Raw genomic sequence first — 19,379 nt, 5'->3', positions numbered from 1 at the left:
CCGATGGTGGGCAAACAGCGGCCGGTAACCCGCCAGACAAAGCGCACCAAGGGCCCCCAACAAAAAAACAACATTTTTAAAGTCCCCCAGAAATATGTCCGCCATGCGCTCCATGCTCAACAACTTCCACAGCCTCGCATGCCACAGAGAAATCGCTGGGGCTTCCCTCTTTTTCCAGGCCGCCGCTAGAGTGACCTTGGCCGCCCCTATGCAGAGCCAAAGGATCTTCTTGTCCGCTCGAGTCTGATGTTCTAGAAGCGGGTCCCGAAGGCCCAACAGCACATGCTCCAGGGAATCCCTGATCGGGTACCCCAAGATGTCCCTAATATGGGACAGGATCTCTTCCCAATAAGGGCGGATGACCGGGCAGTCCCACCAAATATGGCGGAAGTCCCCCAACAAACCACATCCCCTCCAACATCTGTCTGAGGAGCCGGGGAAGATGCGATGGAGCTTGTCAGGGGAGAGGTACCAATCCATCATAGTTTTAACATGTGCCTCTCGAAGTTCCATCGAGTGATTATGTCTGGCCAGGTCCCGCCACAGATGGGACCACTCCCCATCCGTGATGCCACGCCCAAGGAGGCCCTCCCGATGACCCATGTATCGTGGCCGAGGCGAGACCGCAGTGGTCAGAAGGTGTCTATAGATGAAACAGATGGCCCCGCACATGGTCGTGGCTCGAGAGAGAAAGGCCTCAAAGGGGGTGGGCGGCCGAGTTGCCACCTCTCGAACCGACGGAGATAGGGCCCAGTGGAGCAACTGAGCGTGGTGGAACTGCTCCGTCTCGGCAATCCCATAGTCCCGCCCACAATTCGGGAAAGTCAGCGGGGCATGGCCATGGAACAGATGCGTGAGGGCTAGGCAGCCTCCCTCCCTCCAGGCATCAAAAGGGCCCTCCCGATGTGCAGGCGGAAAGGCCGGGTTGAAATGTATGGGTGTTAAAGGCGATGGGAAAGTAGTCCAGCGCTCGTCTCCTGAAACCGAGTCCCAGACCTTAAGGGTGGTGCCGGTAGGGGTGCTAATGTAAGCATTCTTGGGCCTATCCCCCTTAGGCTTCCACACCAGGTCCCAGATCGTGCGACCCGCCACACTCCTATCCATGTGGAGCCAATGCTTCTCCGAAAGGGGTTGGGTCCACTCCACCAAGACCCTCAATTGCACTGCTTTATAACAGAGATGCACGTCAGGGAGGCCCACCCCCCCCTCCGCTCGCGGTCGCCGAAGAGTGGCAAAGGATAAACGAGCCCAGCCCCCCTGCCACATGAAGCGGAGCATGAGGGTCTTTATGCGGCGGAAGAAATCCCCGTCGAGGACAATAGGGAGGGCCTGAAATAAATATAAGAGCTTCGGTAGGAGCGTCATCTTGATCGCATGGATCCTGCCCAGCCAGGAGATAAACAACGGCTTCCAGCGCTACATATCAGTTTGGATAGTCGCCAAGAGCGGGGGGAAGTTGGCGGAATACAGCTTACCAACCTTGGGGGTCAAACGAACCCCTAGATACAATATGGAAGAGCGGGACCACGGCAGGGGCGAGAGCGGTCGGAGTCGGTCCACCTCCACCGACGAGAGCGTGAGATTGAGGATACAAGACTTGCCATAATTGACCCGAAACTCCGCCACCTCCTCAAAGTGCGCCAGGGCCCTCTGCACATGGGGGATGGAGTGCGCCGGATCCGCAAGGGATAGGAGGACATCGTCCGCAAACAAGGAAATCTTGTGTTGCTCCCCTGTAAAGGGCAGTCCCCGGATATCCGGGTGTTCCCGGATCGCCATCGCTAGGGGCTCGATACTCAGGGCGAACAACAAGGGGGAGAGAGGGCAACCCTGCCGCGTGCCCCGCGAATGCGAGAAGAAGGGGGATAAATACCCATTCACCGCGACTCTAGACCGGGGGCCGCTATAGTTGGCTTTAAGCATGGTCACGAACCTGTCCGAGAATCCAAAGGCGTGAAGGGTCCGGAACAGGAACTGCCAGTCCACCCGGTCAAATGCCTTCTCGGCATCCAGGCCAATCAATACCGCCGGGCTGTTAAACCGGTTGGCCTTCTCAATAAGGTGGACCACCCTTCTAGTGTTATCATGAGTTTGCCGCCCCTTGATGAAACCGGATTGGTCAGGGTGAATCAACGCCGGCATCAGGTCTTGTAAGCGCAACGAGAGAATGGAAGAGTAAAGTTTAGCATCGAGGTTGAGAAGGGAAGTACGTTTGTGTTTGTGGACTAGGTCTAGACATTCATTTACTAGCATGAAGGACATTTGTTTTGGCCCAGTCAAAGTATTCAGGACCAATAATGAAACCTATTTTGAACCAATACTCTAAGCACCCTTTAACTGGTTAGAATTGTGGTATCCAGTGTTGGTTTGTTTAACAGCAAGTGGGCCAGACCATTTTTAATACTAAAAAAGTGCAACTATATCCAGGGATGTTTATGATCACTAGAAAATACAGGTGTATATAGGCAAAATACAAGGGTTATCATTATGGGATTCTGCATGGGTACAGTATGCGGAGTGTGATTGATGCTTCAAGGATTTTTCTATCTCTGGATAATGAGATTACTAGCCTAAAAGCGTGAAAAGTTTAAAATTTCATTTGGAGGACACATACTTGTGAGACGATTTCTATCTAGTACTTTAAGGTACTAGATAGAACGAATGCTTGACTTTGAAGAGTTCAATGCCAAACAGCATGGGGAGAGAAATAAAGATGGAAATAAAGAAGGATGTCTGTTGACATGGTTGATTCAGTTGATCGCAGAAGCAGGGATTCACCCACTGGACACCAGAGAGGGGGGGAGCGGCCCCTTGGGCAAGGGCCTTTGCTCCCCCCAATTGGTCTTGGGGATATCCCGCATTGGGGAAAAAAACCCACTAGATGCCAGGGATTATTTTATTTTTGTATTTAGGGGTGGGGGCAGTCCGAGATGGGCATGCCAATGTCCCCACCACCGCAAAATTCCAGTCTTTCTGCCCCCCTTGGGAGGCAGATGGAGGTAATAGCCCCCAATCTGAAAGCACACTAGGCACCAGGTATTTCTTTTTATGTATATAGGGGTGGAGGTTGCCTGAAATGGGCATGCCAATGCCGCCACCACCACCCTCAAACAAAATTCCAGTGTCTTTCTGCCCCTACCCCCCTAGGAGGCAGATGGGGGCAATAGTCCCCTATCTGCCCCCCCCACCCCCCTGGGGGCAGGGCAGAAACCCCACTAGGCACCAGGGGATTGTTGTTTTTTTTTTTTATACGTAGGGGTGGGGGCTGCCCAAAATGGGCATGCTACTGCCCCCACCCACACCCCCCAAAAAGTATTTCTGCCCCCAAAACAGAAGGCAAATTGGGACTCCGGAAACCAAGGGGAACGCTGGGTGGTAGGCCTTTTGTGCCGGTACAGTGATCCCATACAGAAATGTGTGAAAAATGTGATTTTTTTTCAGCTAAATAGGAGGTTTGCAGTGGATTCTGGGTAGGAAAATGCTGGGGCGGGTGTCCAGGCAAGCCATACCTCCCTAGACTCCCCCGGGTGTCTAGTTTTCAGAAATGTTTGTATTTGGTAGGTTTCTCCAGATGGCCGCCGAGCCCGGGTCCAAAAACCCAGGTGCCCCTCCCCCCGTTGCAAAACCAGATAGTTTTGTGATAGGTAATTTTGATGTCTCCACAATACGTTTTGTGCCCTTGCCTGTCACAGGTGCTTGGACCGCTCACACAAGTGAGGTACCATTTTTATCGGGAATCTTTTGAGAATGCGGGGTGGGTGGAAGCTTGTGGATCCATACAGATTCCAGAACTTTCCATCACAGAAATGTGAGGAGAATGTGTTTGAGATTTGCAAGGGATTCTTGGTAACAGAACCTGGTGAGAGCCACACAAGTCACCCCATCCTGGATTCCCCTGGGTGTCTAGTTTTCAAATATGTATAGGGTTGCTTGGTTTCCCTAGGTGACGGCAGAGCTAGGGTTCAAAATTCACAGCTAGGCACTTTGCAGAAAAGGGTCAGCTTTCACTGTAAACATGTGGTGTGTCCATGTTGCGTTCTGGCCTGTTTCCTAACGCGGGCACTAGGCCTACCCACACAAGTGAGGTTCTATTTTTAACAGGAGACTTTGGGGAACACAGAAATGTAGAACAAGTGTTATTACCAATTGACTTTGTGTGCATTTCTGCCTTCCAAATATAAGACAATTTGTAAAAAAATAAGTCATTTTGAAACATGACCTCTAATTCACATGCTTGTATGGGTACCCAGAATTTTGGAGATGTGCAAAAAAACACTGCTTATAAATAAACTCTATATGTTGTTCCCATTAACGAAATATATTGGTTTTCTTGGTACCTATTTTTCACTCCTTATATTTTACCAAATGAATTGCTATATACTTGGTACACAATGAAAAAACATTGCAAGACGCAGCTCAGTTATTGGCTCTGGGTTCCGCTGGTTCTTGGTGAACCTACATGTCCTATATATCCCCACAACCTGAAGGGTCCAGCGGATGCAAAGGTATATTTCTTTAAAAAATGTGTTATACTTCAAAGAAGTTACAGGTGAAAACGTTGGCACAAATGGCTGTTTTTTTCAACTCAATTTAAATATTTTCTATTTTCAACTGTTAGTTTCTATAGAAAAAAAAAGTCAAGGATCTACACAAATGGCCCCTTGCTGAATTCAGAATTTTGTCTAGTTTTCAGAATTGTATAGCTTTCTGGTAATCATTATTGGTTTCACACCCATTACTACCACTAACTGGTAGGAGGTTAGAAGGACATAAATAGGAAAAATCGGCTATGCCCCAGTAAAATGCCAAAACTGTGTAGAAAAGTTTGGTTTTCTGACAAACGTCTGCCTGTGCCTCAAAGCTGAGAAGATGGTTATTTCAGCACCACAAACCCTTTGTTGATGCCATTTGCAGGTAAAAAAACCAGACTTTTTTCTGCAGCAATTTTTTCCCATGTTTTCAAAAAACAAAACAAAATTTTGCTGTGTTTTGGCTAATTTATGGGTCCCCTCAAGGGGAATACACAAACCCTGGGCACCTTTAGAATCCTCAGGGTGTTGGAAAAAAAGGGCGCAAATCTGACGTGGATACCTTATGTGCACAAAACGTTACAGGGGACTAAGCGCAAACTACCCCCAAATAGCCACAAAAAAAAGGCTTCGCTCAGGATGGAAAAGTCCTAGCAGCGAAAGGGTTAAAGGCACGGTGCCAGTTTTATCTCTTATGGTTTCAATGCAGCCTATTGGCTAACAATGCCTTTGGATTTTCTTGTCTTTTTTCTTTTCAAATAAAGGATATGTTTGGCAATTAAATGTGTTCATATTCTATGTGGCAGATATGTTAAAATGTACATAGTGATTTTAACTGAAAAATTGAATGTGATTGAGGCATTTTTTAGCCTATATTTTTAGCCTATATTTATCAGGCTGCATGTTTGTATAGATGCATATTAATATATATGTGGGTTTATGTATATATTGTTATTGTTAATTGATTTTTATATAGCGCTAATAACAGACGGGTCTCTAAGCGCTTTTGAGAGAGTTACCAGATATCGTGAAACGGATGCATGGCAGCACAGTGAGGCACGTTTACAGGGCCTCCCTGAACAGGAATGTTTTAATTTTTTTCCTGAATGGGAGGAGATCCGATTCCTTACGCAAGTAGTCTGGCAATTGAATCCAAAGTTGTGGAAGCAGGACGGAAAAGGCTCTGCCCCCTTTGGATGCGGTATTGCATCCTGGGGTGGGCAGGCGGCAGGCTTCTGAGGACCGCAGCATACGGCCCGGAACATAGTTCTTCAGGCGTTCCTTAATGTAGGCCGGGGCTTTGCCGTAGATCGCTTTATGGGCAATGCAGAGACCTTTGAAGTTAGCTCTTTGCTTGATGGGGAGCCAGTGCAATTTGCACAACAGAGGGGAAGCATGGGACCGTCTTGGCAGCCTAAAGATCAACCTGGCTGCGTCATTCAGAACCTCCTGTAATTTATTGATAAGCATTTGAGGAAGGCCGATATTGAATATGCTACTTACCAGTATGCATCTGTTCTTGGCATGTAGGGCTGCTGACATTCATATCTGTGCATAGATCGCCGCCTAGTGTTGGGTCCGGATGTTTGCACGTTGTTGTCCTGGAAGAGTCTTCGAAGTATCCTGAGATAGGTGACTCCTACCCTGGACCACAGTGCGCATGGGCATCCTCTCCATCCTCAGATTGTTTTTCGCCATTGTGGCAGGGATGGAGTAGATACAGAAAGTGATGACCATGCTATACAGTAATTCTGAGAGCTGCAGCTGCTACAGGCGCCGGGGAGGAGGGTGGGCGATATGAATGTCAGCAGCCCCACATGCCAAGAACAGATGCATACTGGTAAGTAGCATATTCAGTTCGAGGCATGTGGGCTGCTGAATTCATATCTGTGCATAGAATACATAGCAGTACCTCCCATTAGCGGCGGCTACCAGTGCCAGATGCAGCGGTCTGAAAAAGAGTTTTGAGAACAGCCTGTCCTACAGCTGCCTGCTGTTTTGATTGCACATCTACACAATAGTGTTTGGTAAATGTATGTGTAGTGGACCAGGTGGCTGCTCTACATATATCATGCAAAGGAATGTTTCCCAGGAAAGCCATGGAGGCCCCTAACTTACGTGTTGAGTGGGCTCGTGGGGGAATCGTTAATGTGCGTTTAGCTTTTTGATAGCAAATTTGAATACATTTAACGATCCATCTGGCTATACCTGCTTTGGAGATGGCGTTAGCTTTGTGGTGTGGGGCAAAGGCAACGAAGAGTTGTTTTGTTTTCCTAAAGACTTTAGTCATGTCTATATAGTACATGAGGGCTCTCTTTACATCCAGTGTATGGAGTGCTCTTTCTGCGACAGTTTGAGGGTTTTGAAAGAAAACAGGCAGTTCAATGGTTTGATTCATGTGGAACTGCGATATCACCTTGGGCATGAATTTGGGGTTGGTACGTAGTACGACCCTGTTGGTGTGAACCTGTATGAATGGCTCTTGAACGGTTAGTGCCTGGAGTTCACTAACTCTCCTCAAAGAAGTGATTGCTACTAGGAAAGCTACTTTCCAGGTGAGGAATTGAATCTCGCATGAGTGTAGAGGTTCAAAGGGTGGACCCATCAGGCGTGTGAGGACCAAGTTGAGGTTCCACATTGGAGCTGGTGGGTGGCTTGGAGGAATTACTCTTTTGAGTCCTTCCAAGAATGCTTTGATGGCAGGCACTCTGAACAAAGAGAGGTGCTGCCTGTTCTGGAGATAGGCTGATATTGCGGTCTGATATTGCGGTCAAATGGACACGTATTGAGGTGTATGCCAGATTGCATCGGTAGAGGTGTAAGAGGTAACAAATTATGTTTTGGATGGATGCGTCTAGCGGGTTAATGTCATTATTATTGCAATAAATGACGAACCTTTTCCATTTGGCTGCATAGCAAGCTCTGGTAGTGGGTCTTCTAGCTTCCTTAATGATGTCCATACAGTCAGGTGGCAGGTTTAGGTAGCCAAACTCTAGAACTTCAGGAGCCAGATTGCCAGGTTCAGCTGTTGCGGATCTGGGTGCTGAATCTCTCCATGGTTCTGCGTCAAATGCGCGGGTTTGATCCGCAGCCTTTGATGCGGCACCACGGAAAGTTCGAGAAAGGTGGTGTACCATGGTTGGCGTGCCCATGTTGGAGCAACCAGGACGAGTGTCAGTGAGTGTTGTCTGAGTTTGAGTGCCACCAGTGGTATCAATGGTGCTGGGGGAAAAGCGTACGCAAATCTGCCGGACCAGTTCATCCATATCGCATTGCCCTGCGACTGCGGATGTGGGAACCTGGCGGCAAAGCTTTGGCATTTTGCGTTTTCGCTTGTGGCGAATAGGTCTATCTCTGGATGACCCCACTGTTGGAAGTACGGTTGGAGTACTGACGGATGTAGCTCCCACTCGTGCATCTGGTGGCTGTGTCTGCTGAGCAGATCCGCCATCTGGTTGTCCTTGCCGGGGAGGTGTTCCGCCATGAGGAATATGTTCCTCTGAATGGCCCACTTCCACATGCTCTGAGCCAGATGAGACAACTGTGGAGAGTGTGTTCCTCCCTGCTTCTGTATATAGTACATGGCAATCATGTTGTCCGTCCGGATCAACACGACTTTGTTGCACAAGTGTACTTTGAATGCTTTCATTGCCAGGAAGATTGCCATCAGTTCTAGAAGGTTGATGTGCATCTTCTTTTGCTGTATTGTCCATAGTCCCTGCACTGTGTAATTGAGTACATGAGCTCCCCATCCCTGGAGAGACGCGTCCGCTGTCAGTATTATTTGTGGAACAGGCTCTTGGAACGGTCGGCCCTTGCAAAGGTTTTGTGGATTCCACCAATGCAGAGAGTTGTATGCCCGACCGCTCACCAACACTAGGTCTTTTAGTTGCCCTTGAGCCTGATTCCATTGACGTGCTAAGCACTCCTGAAGCGGGCGCATATGTAGTCTTGCATGTGGGACTATGAAAATGCAGGAGGCCATCATGCCTATCAGCTGCATGAACACTCGCGCGGGAAGGGAGTGTTGGGGTTTGAACTTGGAAATCAGCATTTGCATGCTGTTGATTCTCACTAAATTTGGCTGAGCTGTGGCTGCCAGAGTGTCTATGGTCGCACCTAGGTACTGTTGTACGTGTGCGGGTTGGAGATGTGATTTTGGGTAATTTAGTGAGAACCCCAGACTGTGAAGAAGGTGAATGGTGCGGGACATGTGGCCGGCACATTGCTGGGCTGACTTTGCCTGAACAAGCCAGTCGTCCAGGTAAGGGTAGACGTGAATGTGTTGCCTCCGTAGATGTGCAGCCACAGTAGCTAGGCACTTTGTGAAAACTCTGGGTGCTGTTGTCACGCCGAAGGGAAGAACCTTGAATTGGTAGTGCTGCCCTTGAATAGTGAACCTGAGATATTTTCTGTGTGAGGGGTGAATGGGTATGTGGAAATACGCATCTTTGAGGTCTAGCGTGGCCAGGAAGTCTCCCTGTTTGAGCAGCGGGAGGACTTGTTGTAGGGTGAGCATGTGGAAATGCTCTGAGAGAATGTAGCGGTTGAGGGTCTCAGGTCTAGTATAGGTCTGAGTGACCCGTCCTTTTTTGGTATTAAGAAGTACAGGGAGTACACCCCGTACCTTGCTCGTGGACGGGTACGACCTCTATTGCGCCTTTTTTCAGCATACTTAGCACTTCCTGCTGTAATAGCGCTAAGTGCTCTGAGGACATAGGACGGTGTTTTGGTGGTATTGTGGGTGGAGTGGAGGTTAATTCTAGGCAGTAACCGTGTTTGATAATATCTTTGACCCACCTGTCCGTGGTGATGGAGTTCAACGTGGACAGGAACCTTTGTAGCCTTCCCCCGACAGGTGTTATGTGGTCGGGAGGAAGGGAGAGGGCGTCATTGTTTGTTCTTGGGGGAGGACCTGGTATTGCCGTATCCGCGTCCTCTACCCTTTGTGCTGGAGCCACGATATCCACCCCGGGTGTTTTTATCGTAAGTACTTTGTGTGTTGCCCTTGTTGAAGGTTTGCTGTGACCCCTGTCCTCTACCTGCTCCTCTATTTCCGGGGCGACGAAAGGAGCCACTCCGAAAGGTCTGCGTTTGGAGAGCCCCCATGGACTTTGCAGTGACTGTGTCCTTTTTTATTTTTTCTAGGGTGGTGTCAACCTCTGGTCCGAACAAGTAGTCGGGGTTGACCGGCTGATTGAGGATGTTATTTTGAACCTCAGGTTTGAATCCGGAGATTCGTAACCAGGCGTGTCGTCGTAACATGACGCTGGTATTTATTGCTCTGGCAGCTGTATCTGCGGCATCCAGTGCACACTTAATGGATGCGTTCGTGAGGAATTGTCCCTCCCTGATGAGGATCTCTGCTCCCTCTTTGTATTGGTCAGGGAGATGTTGGAGTAGGGTTTCTAATGTGTCATAGTGTGCGCGATCGTAGCGAGCTAGGAGCGCCTGGGTATTGGCAATACGCCATATATGAGCTGCCTGGGCTGCAACCCGTTTGCCGGAGGTCTCTAGCACCTTGGACTCCTTGTCCGGGGGAGGAGCTTCCCCAGTAGTCTGCGAGTGCGCCCTTTTGCGAGCATTAGCGACTACGATGGAATCTAGAGGCAACTGGCCTCTAATGTACGTAGGGTCCCCAGGCGCCGACCTATATTTTTTGTCGATCCTGGGGTTTATTACTCTTGCCCTAGTGGGTTCTTTGAAAATGTCCTTTGCTGGTTTAAGGACACCTTTCAGCATGGGTAGAGTTTTGATATTCCTTTCTGAGGATGCGAAAGTATCCATTAGAAAATCGTCCTCGATTGTGTCAGAGTGGAGTTGCACACCATGATTGGCCGCAGCACGTTCAATGAGGGCGTTGAATGCGGCAGTGTCCTCTGTGGGAGACGTTTTCGCGCCATATAGCTGCGTGTCCTGTGTATCCATAGGCGCACCCGGGTCTACAGGGTCATCCCAAGCCTGGTCAGGGTCCTGTTGGCCTTCAGGGTCCATCTCTCTGGGGTAGGGGACATCGTCACCCATGTAGTCCTCCAAAGCATCGGTTTCGGAGGGTGTCGGAGAGAAGGGCTGTGGATCTAGGTAAGAGGTATGGAGACGTTCGTAAAGAACTGGTTCCGAATCCGCTGGCAGCTTTTTCTTTAGCGGGATCCGGTAGGAGTCCAAAGCCTGCTCGGAAGATATTCTCCGCTTGTGGAGCATAAGTCTGCCGGTGTCGGCATCGATGATGTGGGACGGTGACGTCTCCGTAGGAGAGCGTTCGGCAGGTGTGATCCTAGTTTGGGTGACACGTGTCCTGATTTCAAACAGTTTGGGCGCCGTGGATGGTGGCAGTCCAAAAGTGATGTTGGGTATTGCTGGAGAAGCTTTTTGAGCTTTTTTCGGCTCGGAGCCCGACGTGTCCTGGAGGGCTGCCTTTTCTTTGATGCGTTGCAAGGACGCTGCAACTTGTCGAACCTGTAACGCTGACGGTTCTTTGGCGCCGAGCGGTTCTGTAGAGGCAGGCGTGGACTTCTTCGGGGCCACGGGGTCATCGAGTCGAGGAGAGGTAGTAGCTGTCGACGACGTCGATGATTGGGCCTTCGGTGCTACTTTTGAAGCGATGTGCGACGCAGCGGCCATTTTGACCTTCGTGGCCGGAGCCGATTGTTTCGGTGCCGGGGGCCGAGGCGGCTTGGCGGTACTGATGGCCTTTTTCCGTGTGTCGGCTCCGACGTCGGCTGCTGCGAGTTCGGCACCGAAGTCCCGTTTGGTGCGGTCGGTGCCGACGGGTTTGGCTGGCGTCGAAGGTGTAGTGGGCTTCGATCCGACCAGTGTCAGTTTCACTTTCGGTTTCTGTGGAACCGATACGACTTTTGGTTTTGGTTTCGAGGAAGGGAAACCAGTCATTTTGGGTACTAATGGCTGTCGCTGAATGTCCGAGGCCGGGCCAGAGGGCGGGGCCGAAGAACTGCGGGATAGGTCTTGGGTAAGGCCCGAAGGCGATCCCTCGACCGGAGCCATAGACTGACGCACTGGGATATCCTCCGTCTGTACGGGTAGGCCTTGCTCGTCACCGGAGCTACTTTCTTCGGCCCCTAAGGCCTCATCGTAGTCTCCTACCTCGGTGTCGGCTTCTTCCTTGTGAAAGAGTTGTTCTTCGATGTCTTCCGATCCGGAATAGTGTTCGGAAGCGGGGCTGGAGGGTAGGTTCTCCATGCCTTCCACATCTTTGTCCTCGGCGCTGAAGATGTTGGTCGGGGCCGGTGCCGCTTGCTGCGCTTCAAGTCTCGCTGCTCGTCGATTCCGGAGAGTCTTTTTGGATCGGAATCGGGCACAGGCCATACATGTGGATTCGTCGTGATCCGGTGAAAGGCATTTGTTGCACACCGGGTGGACGTCGACATGGGGATATTTCGCATTGCAAACAGGACACCGCTTGAATGGTGTCCTCGATTCCATCGTCGATGTAGGGTCAATGGTCGGATACGATGCGAAAAAGTTGTTGTTGAAGTCAGTAAACTAACAAGTAACTGTCGATACCGATCGGGAACAGTACCGACGCGAACGAAAGGCCTTTTGGCCTGAAAAAAAGTCAAGATAAGCACATCCGAACCCAATGGCGGAAAAAAACAATCTGAGGATGGAGAGGATGCCCATGCGCACTGTGGTCCAGGGGAGGAGTCACCTATCTCAGGATACTTCGAAGACTCTTCCAGGACAACAACGTGCAAACATCCGGACCCAACACTAGGCGGCGATCTATGCACAGATATGAATTCAGCAGCCCACATGCCTCGAACATAAGGCATTGCCGTCATCTAGTCTGGAGACAATTGTGGCCGATACGATAGTTTGTAGGGAGGCAGTTGAGAGGAGGAGAACAAGTTTCCGTAGCTGTCTCATGATCCCTGTACAAGTACCGGCCACTGTGGTGACTTGGTTAGCCATGGAGAGCTCGGAGTCGATTTTAATGCCTAGGTTTTTCACGGCATGGGCTGGTGTCGGGGTGGCACCCAGCTCCTGGGGCCAAAATCGATCGCTCCAGGGGTTGTCTTTGTAGGGATCACAGGAACCTCTGTTTTATCAGGGTCGATTTTCAATGCATTGGTGGTCATCCAATTTATAGTGAATCTAAGGTTGTTTTGCGCCACATCCTGGGCATAGGGGGAATTGTCAATCCGGAGGATGAGCTGGGTGTCATCCGCATAGTTGAAAACACGGCAGTCCATGCGACCTAGGGCTATCACCAGAGGCTGTAAATAGATGTTGAACAAGAGCAGGGACAATGCCGAGCCCTGAGGGACCCCACATGTAAGAATACCTCTGTCTGATACCCGCTCTCCTAACTGGATCCTCTGGGACAGCTCCGTCAGGAAGGATTCTAACCACTGGTGTGCCGTCCCATGAATACCCAGGGCCGTTAATCCAGCAGCCGGGAGTGGTTGACTGTATCGAACACCGCTGATAGGTCTAATAGAATCAGGGCGCTCAGATTTTTGTCAGCCATCATTCTGAGGTCATCAAGAACAGAAAGCATCACCAGTTCCGTGCTATGATGGGCTCTAAATCCTGCTTGTCGCATCTGGAGGAGTTGGTGTTCCTCCAGGAAGGATGAAAGTGTTTTGAGAACATGTTGTTCTAACAGTTTCGCCAGGAAGGGGAGCTGGGAAATATGCATCTGCTCCTGGTTTCTTTAGGAGGGGGTGACTCTGGCCTCCTTCAGGTTGGAGGGTAGGTGGCCGGTCTCCAAGGAATTGTTCAGCAATGCGAGGAGCTACTTTTCCAGGCCGGGAAGGGCCATTCGGAGGATCCTCGGAGGGCATGGATCTGCAGGAGAGCCCGATTTGATGCGATTCATCAGTTGTGTCAAAGACGTGGAGTCCAATATAGGGAGGGTCGTGAGATGCTTGTCGGGGAGAAGGGAGGGGGGGGGGGGGTCTGGTTTTCGGCTAGGGAGCTCTGAAAGATGGGGGTATTGTCAATCTAGGAGATAATGTCCTTGACCTTTTGAATGAGGATATATATGTTTTAGTGTACTTTGTAAAGTTTAAAGATACATATATATTTTATATGTTATGTGCTCAAGGCTCCGCACGTGGGTGAACTATTCAGTGCTTATGACTATTGAGGAGTATCCCCTGGAAGAGAACCCTTTCTACTGTAAGCAGACAGACATAAAAAACAAAAGACATTTGTTTTAAAGTACAAAACCCTGCATCAACATTCAAACATTACCCAATGCAAATGTAAAAAAAAATCACAAGCCAAGTTCACGCCACTAACACAGCCCAAATGAGGTTTTATTAAGTAGGCAGTGTTTTTATTAGCTTTTATTTATGCAACGGTCGTTATTGGCCAAAGGTGACGAAAAAACAGAAAGCAGAGTGGAGTATTGCAAAGTTGACTAATCAATAACTGAAGGCTTTTTTTTAAATGGATAGGCAACCTTTTAGTCACAATTTGCAAAATGCCTTGCAAAATGGTGGCTCTGGATATACTCAGAAACTTTCAAAACTCAGAGCCCATTAACAGAAACTGACAATACAGTCAACACTCTAGATCAATTACCTACAACAAGGAAATAAAGAAAAGTTTAAAACTAGAATCTAATCCAACAAAACTGTAAATTGCTGCACTTTTGTATTCATTACCTTTCTTTGTGGCCTTTCTTCAAGGCCTTCCAGGAATGTGGCTACATCATCATCATCATAGATTGCAAATTCCATTTCTTTACCAACGATGCCAACGGAAACATTCTGCAAAATAACAAAACAGACAATTGTTGGCCATTAGTGTTACTCTCGTTTAGGAAATATCAGCTGGACTAAGGTTTCCTACAATGGGAGCAGTATGCCAAACAGGAAGTTTTGTAAAGGAATAATGTTTCACTTGCAGTGCTTTTCCTTTACAACATATGGTTCTAGTACATAGAATTAACAATTCTGATCCATTAATTGAAGTTTGACCATATTTTGCAGCTGAAATGGATCACGACATGATAGCTAAAGACCATACTGAAGATTGAAGTCACATACTACTCTGCAAATGTACACCGTCCTGAATAGATCTATTCTATTTATTTCCAAAAGGCATGTATTGAGCATGTTAAAATATTCAAACTGTACCTATGAATTTTTTCTGGCAGTCATGTACCATGCATTTCAAAATTTTCAAAATGTACTCATGGAAACGGGCAACTGAGAAACAAAATGAGAACTACCAAATCTGTACCAAGTTGCCAAACCAATAGGAGCAGACCTTCTTTAACCACATTGTCTCTTTTTACCTTGAAATGCATTCATTACTGATAATGAAAGTGGAAGTTGTGTGGGAGGAAATTCTATGAGGCCAGGAGAAGGTCTCCTTACGAAAACTAGAAAGAGGAAGAATCTCTAGGAGCTAAGGAAAGTACTTGGCACACAAGGAGGTGTGAGGAGACTAGGGTGCCACAAGGTAGGCTGATTCACTCCTGTACTATCCGCGCTGCCCTTCCCTGTTAGGGTAGCAGCATACCAAGTTCTTAGTGTCTTTAGTGCACAGTGCCAGTCTGGTTAGGGTCTGAGCCACAAACCAATTTGGGTTTGTCCACCGTTACCCTTTGGCATCCTAATACTCCTTCCACAACATCTCTGCCTGGCACGTTACCATATGGATTAGTGGACCTTCTTGGATTAATTTATTTCTGATGTACAATACTTCAGCATATCCCTGGTGCCCCTATAGGTAATCTGTAATTGCCTCTATGGGTTAGCCCTTATTACAAATATAATTCACACATCTAGCCCTTACAAATTCTTACTTATTGCACCACCAGGCACTCCATAACATAGCAGCACCTAACTGGTCGTCACCCACGTCATGAAAATACTTCCCCCACATAGGCTCAAAGTAAAAACAAAAACTATACCCTTCCAAACACAAGGTGTAACTTCCTATCCATGAGGGCAAGTGCTTCAGCGCTTTATAAGTGCTGCAATACAATAATATAACAATATTTAAGAATTATTATTATTATGGAAATTTATAAAGCGCATGGTTACGTACACCGACGTGTCCCTGCGCTGAAAGGAAAAAGAGAGGCAGCTAGAAGCAAGGAGGTCACATCAGTGCAGAGCGGAAAAGGTGAGTTTTTAATTTTTGTCGGAATTTAGTCTGAGGGTTCGAGGCGCAGCTCCATCGGGAGCAAATTCCAATTCTTGGCCGCAAGAAATCTAAAAGATCTCCCTCCCATCCGAGCTTTACGAATTGTGGGGACAACTACAAGTCAGGTGTCTGAGGATCTGAGCCACCTCTCCGGTCTATAGGGAGTAATGAGACTGTAAAGGGGTGAGGGCGCCCTACTCATTATAATGCGATGACACATGCAGAGTGCCTTGAAGATAATCCTCTCCCTGACCGGCAGCCAGTGAAGGGACTTCAAGGCAGCTTTAGAGGGTGATCTTCTAGGAAGCCTCAGTACCAGCCGGGCTGTGGCATTTTGAAGTACCTGAAGGCGATTTAGGCTTTTTGCTGTGGCACCCAGATACAGGAGATTAGAGTAGTCAAGTCTAGAGGTGACCAAAGCATGAACAAGGGTCTGTCTGGCATTGGCTGGAATTATAGCAACTAGATACAACAACATCTAATGAATAAAAACAATTTGTCAACTAGGATACATTTTGCATTTTACAATCAAAAGGTTTTTTTCAATTCTCAACTTAATGGAAGCACTGGAGTGTAGCAACAGAACGGAAAAGGCACATGCTTTTCACCAGATACGGATGTGACCTAATGTATCGCCACGTGCAGATGAGTTTGGAAATGTTGAAAGGACCAAAGGGTACTGGCTATGATGATTAATGTTAGGTTGTATTTTATTATTTGTATAGCGCATCACACAGCTGGTGAGGACACAAAGTGTTCCAATTGCCATCAGATTCCTGGTACACCTGAAGTGTGTGGTTGGCAGGGTGTAATGTAGATGGCCCAACATTTAGTGCAGTGAACGGAGGAGCCACTAAGATGAGAGGCCAATTGACTGTAGTAGGTCACATGCTGCTCCACCAAACAACTAGATTTCAATTTTGGGTCTAGTGATACAGAGGAGGCCGTTATCTAGTGGAACGCATATGCCTGTTGCGCCTTGGGGGCACAATGTATAATACGGGTCCCGGAGGTTAACTTCATGTGGCTGAAAAAGATGGGCCAAGAGAAACACAGACACTGTAAAGCATGGAACATAAGGAGTACCGAAGAGGGCCTAATTAGCTTTTAATCTGATTTTAAGACCTAAAGAGGCAGCCTTCTAGAACACATTTTCCCAGATGATGAACTGCAAGCCAATTTTCCCTCTAAAATGGTCTTTACATGCTTTTAATGTTCAGCAATAAAGTCCTTAACTGATGACATCTAGTCACTGGCCGCCTTTTTCTGCAGCCATGTGAGGGCCTTCCCTTTCACGAAGGGCGTTCGAGGAAAATGTGTTCAATATCTTACAGTATTCCGATGTATCTCGGATTTAAGGCAGTGAATACAGTTTAAATGCGGTCCATTCACAAAAAGTCTTTTTGCCATATGAAGAACATGCACACAAGAAAAAGGTTTCTGGCAATTCAGCCACAATGAAAGAAAGGATTATGTTACTTTCCCTGTAAGCATCTGTTCTTGGCATGTAGTGCTGTAGATTCCATGATTAGCACAAGTCTGCCATCTAGTGTTGGGCTGGAATGATTGCAAATTATTTTTGTTCAAAGACGTTTTTCGAGTCACAAGGCTGTTTGACTCCTCCATTTGGTAATACTGCACCTAAGCATCGACTCCATTATTAGATTCTTTCGCCGCAGGCGGGTGAGAATGGAGTTAAAGTGTCAGTGATTTGAGGGCCATGCAAGTAATGTGAATGAAGGTAAATTTGAAAAGTAAACTGACCAACGCAGGAATCCGGGGAGAAGGGTGGGTGTATGCCAATCCACAGCACTACATGCCAAGAACAGATGCTAGTAGGGTAAGTAACATAATCCGTTCGAAGCATGTGTGGCTGTAGATACACAGGCTTAGCATAGCCTGTAAAGCAGTCCCTCTCCCAAAGCGGTAGCAAGACGGTGGGGCTCACAGTGATTTGAAAGAGAGTACATAGCACTGCTTGTCAAACCTGGATTGTTGACATGCTAATACATCCACACAGTAATGTTTTTGTGAAGGTGTGTGGTTTGGACAATTTTGCTGCTTTGCAAATCTCAGCAATGGGTATGGTCCCCAGGAATGCCATAGAGGCCCCTATTTTACGGGTTGAGTGGGCCTAAAGGAGAACGAGAAGTTTCTTACCTGTCGGTGTAGTTTTGCAGCTTGAAGATCTTTCTGGATTCACTATGCTGTGCATTATTCCGCGATCTTGTGGTTGGGTCCGGATTCGTAGTCTTTTCTTTGTTTTTTTTTTTTTTTTTGTAGCCCAGGTGGGCGTCGACGTCCACCATTTGGTGCACCTCCCGTGACGTCGTCGTGCTTCCTGCGGAAGTCCCACCTTTGGGGCGCCATCTTCGGGTTCTTTTTTCCCTGTTTTTTTTTTTTTTAACCCTAGGCGATTGATTAATCCTTTTGTCCATATTTCTGTACGTTTCCACTTCTTTGATCCTATCCATTTCACCCCCTCTTCCTCCAGCCTCATCTTCCTGGCGGAGGTGGGTGGGTTCGCTAGTGAATCCAGAAAGATCTTCAAGCTGCAAAACTACACCGACAGGTAAGAAACTTCTCGTTTTGCAGCGTGAATCTTTCTGGATTCACTATGCTGTGCATAGACTTTGTAGCGGTTTTCCTATTTTTGTGGTGGCTGGGTGGAAGATGATCGCTGGTCGTTGAAAATGTGTTGTAGCACCTTCTGTCCGACCTGTGCTTCCTTATTCATTTGAATGTCCACGCAGTAGTGCTTTGTGAACGTGTGCACAGATGCCCAAGTTGCTGCGAGACAAATGTCTTGGATGGGCGTGTTTGCCAGGAAGGCAACTGTGGCCCCCTTCTTCCTTGTGGAGTGAGCTTGGGGCCCCTCCGTTAGCTCCTGTCCAGCCTGTTTGTGACAGAATTGAATAGTGAGGGCAATCCACCTAGCGATGGTGCCCTTGGTCACTGGTCTACCCATGAAGCTAGTAGCAAAGGACACAAACAGCTGCTTCGACTTCCTGAGTTCCTTGGTTCTTTCAATGTAGTGCATCACCGCTCTTCTGGCATCGAGGGTGTGCAGGGCCTTTTCTGCGTTTGTAGTCGGGTTTTGGAAGAAACTCGGTATCTGGATACTCTGATTCATGTGGAACGCCGACACTACCTTGGGCATGAAGTGTGGGTCCGTCCTCAGGACTACCCTGTCTTTGTGAATTTGAATGTAGGGCTCCTGTAGCGTTAGTGCTTGAAGCTCGCTCACCCTGCGTAGTGAGGTTATGGCCACTAGAAAGGCAGTTTTCATCGTCAACATTTGTAGAGTGGCCTTGTGAATGGGTTCAAACGGCGCCTTCATGAGCTCCGTCAGAACCACGTTTAAATTCCATGCCGGCGGCGGCAACCTTTTCGGGGGTGCCATTCTTTTGGCTCCCTCCATGAATCTCTTCACCACCTGCGAGGTGAAGAAACTTCCACCCTTCTCACCTCTGGTGTAGGCAACGATCGCTGCTAGGTGTACCCTTAGGGAGCTCGAGCAGAGGTTACTCTTTAGAAGGTGTGTGAGGTACCTCAGCACAGTTGTCTCTTGTCATTCTGTTTTGCAGGCCCTTTTTCCTGCACCACACCGTGAATCTCTTCCACTTTGCGCTGTAGCACTTTCTTGTAGTAGGTTTCCTTGCCTCCCGTAGCACTCGCATAGTGCTCTGAGGTAACCTTAGGTGTGCGAACTCTAGGTCTTCAGGA

The 19,379-nt window shown here is 48.2% G+C and overlaps 1 protein-coding gene across 1 annotated transcript in view; it reads right to left on the bottom strand.

The window, feature by feature from the left end:
• PSMA1 (proteasome 20S subunit alpha 1) overlaps positions 1–19,379 on the bottom strand; it is a 146,729-nt gene that overhangs the window by 8,941 nt on the left and 118,409 nt on the right. Inside the window, exon 9 of the mRNA XM_085648116.1 lies at positions 14,162–14,266. Coding sequence (XP_085504242.1) covers positions 14,162–14,266 — 105 coding nt within the window. The remainder of the gene's footprint in view (positions 1–14,161; positions 14,267–19,379) is intronic.

The sequence above is a fragment of the Triturus cristatus genome, chromosome 3_2 (assembly GCF_964204655.1).
Source record: "Triturus cristatus chromosome 3_2, aTriCri1.1, whole genome shotgun sequence".
Taxonomy (NCBI): domain Eukaryota; kingdom Metazoa; phylum Chordata; class Amphibia; order Caudata; family Salamandridae; genus Triturus; species Triturus cristatus.
The sequence above is the reverse complement of the archived record's forward strand: the minus strand, read 5'-3'. Positions and strand labels throughout refer to the sequence as shown.